This window comes from Neophocaena asiaeorientalis, unplaced genomic scaffold, assembly GCF_003031525.2.
Source record: "Neophocaena asiaeorientalis asiaeorientalis breed wild unplaced genomic scaffold, Neophocaena_asiaeorientalis_V1.1 scaffold114, whole genome shotgun sequence".
NCBI lineage: Eukaryota > Metazoa > Chordata > Mammalia > Artiodactyla > Phocoenidae > Neophocaena > Neophocaena asiaeorientalis.
The window spans coordinates 11,603,357-11,609,356 of NW_020173116.1; the positions used below are offsets into that span (position 1 = coordinate 11,603,357).

Below are 6,000 nucleotides of genomic sequence, written 5' to 3' on the forward strand. Positions count from 1 at the left end.
TGTTTGGGTGTTTTTTTTAATTCCATGTTTTTACAATTTTTGGTTTGGTAATTACTTAATGCTGAAATTAAACAAAAAGACACATTTTATTTTTCCTCCACTTGGAATTTGCTTCCTCTGAGTATTTTCTTGCTTCCTACATTCTTCGTTTCTCGCTCATCCATTTGTAGGCCATTGTTTGGTTTCTTTGAGCTTGTTTTCCTGATTCTCACATTATCTCAGTAAGATGCTTTGTACGTGCCCTGCCACCAAGCTTCAGTGCCAACATCATTTAAATGTGGTTAGGAGCATAGAAAGGTTGTCCCAGTGCCTTTGATGGCTTGGACTACTCTTCTGTTGTATCACTGGAGGGCAGAGAAGGATCAGGGGTTGGGGGTAGGTCGGTGATAGCAAGGCTAAGGTAACTAGGACTGCCTGAGAGACATGTGTGGTAGGGAGTAGTCTTTTCTTCTCCTCCTCATGTTTTCAGTAATTTAATTGCTGTATTTTGTACCCAAAGGTTCCTGTGAGAACGACGTCCCGGTCCCCCGTCCTGTCCCGTCGGGATTCCCCGCTGCAGGGCAGTGGGCAGCAAAACAGCCAAGCAGGTCAGAGAAACTCCACCAGGTAAGAGAAGAGCGAAGCTTAGGGGCAGATTTACTACACAGTGTCCTGCAGTCTTATACCGTCTGCTTGCGTAAAAATGCTCATAAACGTGGAAGTTCTGGGGCAAAGAGGTGATCCGTGTATAAAGGAAATGCCGTGAAGTCCATTCACATGAATGACATCAAATTGATCTGCGGTGAAAAGAGAGATTAAATCCGACTGTGTATTGCAGCAGCTTTAAGGTGAAAACTGCCTGCCTCAGTGAGAGTAACAGGAAGGAACAGCAGGGAAGGGGGGATTCTAAGGGAATTGTAACCCGAGAGGGCTTGCTACGCAAAGGATGTTTGGGGGCTCTGGGAGTGTACGGAAATCACACACAGGCTACGGAAGAAAGGGAGTGGTTGACTCAGAGTTGGCAAGAAACTCGTGAATTAACCACAAAGGATTTTTCAGGTTCTGGAGCCATTCTGTTTTATATGGGAGCTGTTAGCCACATGAGGCTACTTGTATTTGAATTGAAGTTAATTAAAATTACATAAAATTAAAACTTAATTTCCTTAGCTGAGCTAGCCACATTCCAGGGACTCCTTACCTCACGTAGCCGGTGGCGACCGTATTCCCAGCGGTAGCATGTTGTCATCACCTCCGTTCCGTCGACCAGCAAGCACCGTTTCAGAGGAAGGAAAGGCCGTCTTGAGTGTTTTGTACTCTGCTCATCGCTGAACCTCTGTACTTGGTGTCTCGGTATATAACATGAGGAAGTGGAGTGGGTGACAGCCCAGAAGCTGCAGAGAGAGAGCTTTCTGAGCCGTTAGTGATCAGGGTGGGCTGCGGGGTTCTCCTATGCCCGAGTCCGTGTGTTCATTCTTACCTAGAAAACTCATGCTGTGGTGTGTCGACGGCAGGGATACACCGTGGCCCGTGTGGGGTCACATTTCCAGCCCAGAGCACGAAAGAACGAGCATACTGCCTAAGTGTCAGTTCTTGAGAGCCGTGAGGGGTGGTGGTCAGTACTGGGAATTTGTGTGTAGTTTGATTTTGTGTGTAATTATGTAAGTGGAATTTTTCATAGTAAGGAACTGAGTTTGTAGCTGAGACAGAACGAGTGACACTTCTAGACCAGACAGTAGCGTTTCCTCTCACACCCAGAGAAGATTCGTCTGCTAATGGTAGAATGTCTTTTAGCATTTTGGGTTTGTTAAGATAATCTGAGATAAAACCAATGAATAATGCCACTGTAACTTTCGGTGAATTTCACGTTAAATGCTGTTGGTAGGCTGATTTTCTCATTATCCCTGCGTTCGAAAGACACGGTGTGCATGTTTATGATTCGACCCTGCGTCTTGGGATAATGCATTAGCTGTTCTCGTCTTCTCCAACAGCAGCATCGAGCCCAGGCTGCTATGGGAGAGAGTGGAGAAGCTGGTTCCCAGGCCTGGCAGTGGCAGCTCCTCGGGGTCCAGCAACTCAGGATCCCAGCCCGGCTCCCACCCTGGGTCTCAGAGCGGCTCCGGGGAACGCTTCAGAGTGAGATGTAGGATGCCTACCTTTCCTTTTCCCTGTGCCTGTTCACCGTATCGGGCTCCAGTCAGTACAGTTGACCCTTGAACACCCAGGGGTTAGGGGTACCCCCCACCAGTTGAAAATCCTCATCTGTATTCGGCCCTCTGCACCCCCGGTTCCTCTGCATCCGTGGTTACACGCCCATGGATCCAACCAGCTGTGGATCCTGTGGTACGGAATTATTTACTGTTGAAAAAATCCACACGTGAGTGGACCTTCGAAATTCCAGCCCGTGTTGTTCAAGGGTTGGCTGTATTTTGGAAATCCTTTTCAGTCACAGCTGCATATTATGAATACAAAACAGTGTCTCAGTGTAGGTTTGCTAGTGACACTAATAGCAGTCGTCATAATTTTATAGTAAAGCGTGAGGTTTTGAGAGCTGACGCATGCCGAGTACTGTCCATGCATTGTCTCGTTTAATCCTTACAGTAACCCCAGGAGATGGGTATGTACTGTCTCCATTTTACAGATTCAAGTAACTGCAGGTCAGTGAGTTTACGTAACTCATCCAAGGTGATTAGCAAAATATCCAAGCCGAGATTTGAACCCACTCTTCTGAGTCTAAACTCCATCGATATTGTCATCAGTATTGGATATCGTAACCTACTCATAAGAATAGATTAGTGGAAATTCCCTCTACTGTGTTATTGATGTAACGTCACAAGGAGTTGTGAACACGTGTTAGTGCAGTGTGACAGTCGAGGGTTCTCGGGAAGGAGTCACAAACCCCGGGGTTCAGACCAGCGTGTGGAGACCTTGCTGTGAGCAAGGCTAATGAGGGGAGAGGACGGGGGCCGGGGGGGCTGGGTGGCTTCGTGGCCCACACTCAGATGTTTACGTGACTCGGCCTTTCTTGTCTCTGAACTTCACAGCGTCATCCAAATCTGAGGGCTCGCCATCTCAGCGCCTTGAAAATGCAGCAAAAAAGCCTGAAGATAAAAAGGAAGTTTTTAGACCTCTCAAGCCCGCTGTAAGAATTGCACAAAATCCATTTTACTCATTTCAAACTCGAGTGAGATCTTTCTATTAAAGCCTTCTCCTTGCGCGGCCTGCAGGCCTCCCTGTGGGGTCTCGCAGGTTTGAGGGGTTATAAGGAAAGCGGTAAACCTTGGCCCACTTGTGCCGCTGCCCCCCACCCCCCCGCCACTTAGTCATTTAAAAAATACAAAAGAAAGAAAAGCCTTCTATCTCTTTGCTTGGCATCAACCTTTACATGCTCTTGATGAGTGGGCATCTAAAATACTGGCTTCTGGAAGAGATGTTTTTACACCACCTTCTTAAACTCTCCCATGGTTTAAATGCTGCCCTTTGGTACGTGGGGCGGCGGCGTGGCTGTTCCTCTTCTCCTTAGTCCTCGACGCAGTAGCTGCCCGTCACTGGGCGCACTGGGGGTTTGAGCCTGCTGGGGTGGTTTTGTCTCCCGCTTGCATTGATTTCTGTGCCCCCCCGCCCCCCTTCTCTCCTCCCTGCTTCCTGTGCTGTGGGTTCCTCCTCACCGATGGCTTCTCTGGCTCGATGGGACCCCGCTGACCGAAGGGCGAAGTGGTAAGCCCCGTCTGAACGGCTCAGTGTCGGAGCAGCGTTCTAACTTTAGCCTGCATTCGACCTGCATGCCTCTTCCTTCCTCAGCTTGCTCTCTTCTAGAATTAGAAACCCTGAATGTTGGCTGCATGCGTTCATTCTTATTATTAAATACGGCCCTTTAGAGTCACTTTAACAAAAGGCCGCAGCTGTTCTCGGGAAGTCGCGAGCAGGACTCAAGGCCAGTCCCTGCTCGCTTGTCTCAGAGGCTCAGGCTCCAGGGAAAGAAGCGTGTTCTTAACTGGTGAGAAGGAGCGACGCCAGAAGGAGAAGGAAGAGTGGCTACATAGCCTGCCTTCCAAAAAACCACTACTTTTTAAGTGAAAATTTTAAGTGGAAAGATACGTACGTTGAACTTCTGTATGAAAATGTACAATAGAGATCGTAGTCAAGCTCGGAAGTTATATTTGGATAGTCGATCGGGTCTCACAGTGTCTGCATGTAGAAGAGGAAAGGGAACTGAAGCCCTCGTGAACAGCAGCGCTGACCCTGGGCCGCTTCCCCCTCCAGCGTGCACGCTCGAGGCAGCGGCAGGGTAGCCTGCCCAGCTGCCTTCCCACGGCCAGACACACGGCAGTGCTTTCTCACAGCACACGTCAGGAACTTTGTTCACGCACGTGGCAAGTTGTTGGCCCTCGGTAAAGCCAGATGTGAGCCGTACCCTGTGCTCACTTCACTCTCATTTTTCTGCGAGTTGGAAATTTTTAAAAATAAAAGTTGGAGTTAAAAACCTCACCCAATAAGTACTTGAAATCACCCCTGTTTAACTAAAATCTTGCTTTCTGCAAAATCTCCTCAAAAGAAGACTTTGTCACGGGGCGGGCGTCTTTATAACACACTACCAAGGTCTGTGTGCACAGACCAACTCTGTTGATCCAGAGTTTTATAGCCGGAGAAGAATGTGCTCGGCTCTTGTTTTTTTTTACGGCTGTGAGGTTTGTACTGTGTACAGCACCTTGGACTCTTTTTTTTTTTTTTTTTTTTTTTTTTTTTGGCGGTACGCGGGCCTCTCACTGTTGTGGTCTCTCCCGTTGCGGAGCACAGGCTCCGGACGCGCAGGCCCAGCGGCCATGGCTCACGGGCCCAGCCGCTCCGCAGCACGTGGGATCTTCCCGGACCGGGGCACGAACCCGTGTCCCCTGCATCGGCAGGCGGACTCTCTACCGCTGCGCCACCAGGGAAGCCCCACCACCTTGGACTTTTAAAAAAATCTTTTCTATCTTTTGTTTTATCTTTTTGACTTTTCTTGGTCTCGTCTTTTCTATCGAAAGCTTTGAGAGCTCCCCTCCATGATACCGATAAACACCCTGCAAGGCAGTTTGGCAAAGCTGGCGCGGCCGTTTGATGGATAGTGAGAACGAAGCGCTTGGCCCTGCACTCTTTCCCCGTCGCTCTCCCGCCTGACCCTCTCTTCTGTCTCCTGCCCTAGGACCTGACGGCCCTGGCCAGAGAGCTCCGAGCGGCGGAAGACGTGCGGCCGCCGCACAAGGTGACAGACTACTCGTCGTCCAGCGAGGAGTCCGGGACGACGGATGAGGAGGACGACGACGTGGAGCAGGAAGGCCCCGAGGAGCCCACCTCGGGGCCGGAGGACGCCCGAGCCGCGTCAGTCCCGCCCTGCTTCAGGGGGGATGCTTGTCCCCACCGGGCCTTCTGTCCACTTGGGGCCAGTTGTTGAAAACCTGTCCTCTGATCCTGTGAACAGTTAACGTTTCCCCGTCGTGCAGTCAGCAGCAGACGGCCTTTCTGTTTTCCCCCTTCTCTTCGTTGGTGTGTGTGCATGTCAGGGCCTCTCCCAGTACTCCGTGTGTTTCATTTCTTCCTCTTAATTTGAGGCTGTGAAAAAAGGGAAACGGCAGTTCATTTCCCTAGAGGAAACTTTATGCCTGTAGCCCGATCTCATCTTAGGACTCAGAGAAGGTTGAAAATCTCAACGGTATATCCTCGGCTCGTGGGTTATGGCCCTTCACGTCTGGATTTTGTCTCAATAGGTCATCTCTGAACTTGAGCAACGGTGAGACGGAGTCCGTGAAAACGATGATTGTCCACGACGACGTGGAGAGTGAACCAGCCATGACCCCGTCCAAGGAGGGCACCCTGATTGTCCGCCAGGTACCCGTGTCCTCTCTCCTCGTTGGAGGCTGGCTTCTCCTGTAGTCATTAACCCACTTGCTCATTCACTCGCTCATGCTGTTTCTACATCATCGTCTGTTCTCACCTAACAAGAGACCCGGAGGGTAGCGTCGTGTGCTGCATGCCCCGAGGTGGCCA

General features: G+C 50.1%; 1 protein-coding gene across 17 annotated transcripts in view; it reads left to right on the plus strand.

The window, feature by feature from the left end:
* The window catches only part of MAP4K4 (mitogen-activated protein kinase kinase kinase kinase 4), a 172,066-nt gene that overhangs the window by 146,838 nt on the left and 19,228 nt on the right, over positions 1-6,000 (plus strand). For 12 of the 17 annotated variants that reach the window (XM_024743670.1, XM_024743676.1, XM_024743677.1 and 9 more), the window contains 6 exons: positions 500-606; positions 1,968-2,119; positions 3,021-3,118; positions 3,685-3,693; positions 5,159-5,334; positions 5,721-5,841. In XM_024743670.1, coding sequence (XP_024599438.1) covers positions 500-606; positions 1,968-2,119; positions 3,021-3,118; positions 3,685-3,693; positions 5,159-5,334; positions 5,721-5,841 — 663 coding nt within the window. The remainder of the gene's footprint in view (positions 1-499; positions 607-1,967; positions 2,120-3,020; positions 3,119-3,684; positions 3,694-5,158; positions 5,335-5,720; positions 5,842-6,000) is intronic. The other 5 variants (XM_024743672.1, XM_024743668.1, XM_024743679.1 and 2 more) reach the window with 2 other exon arrangements.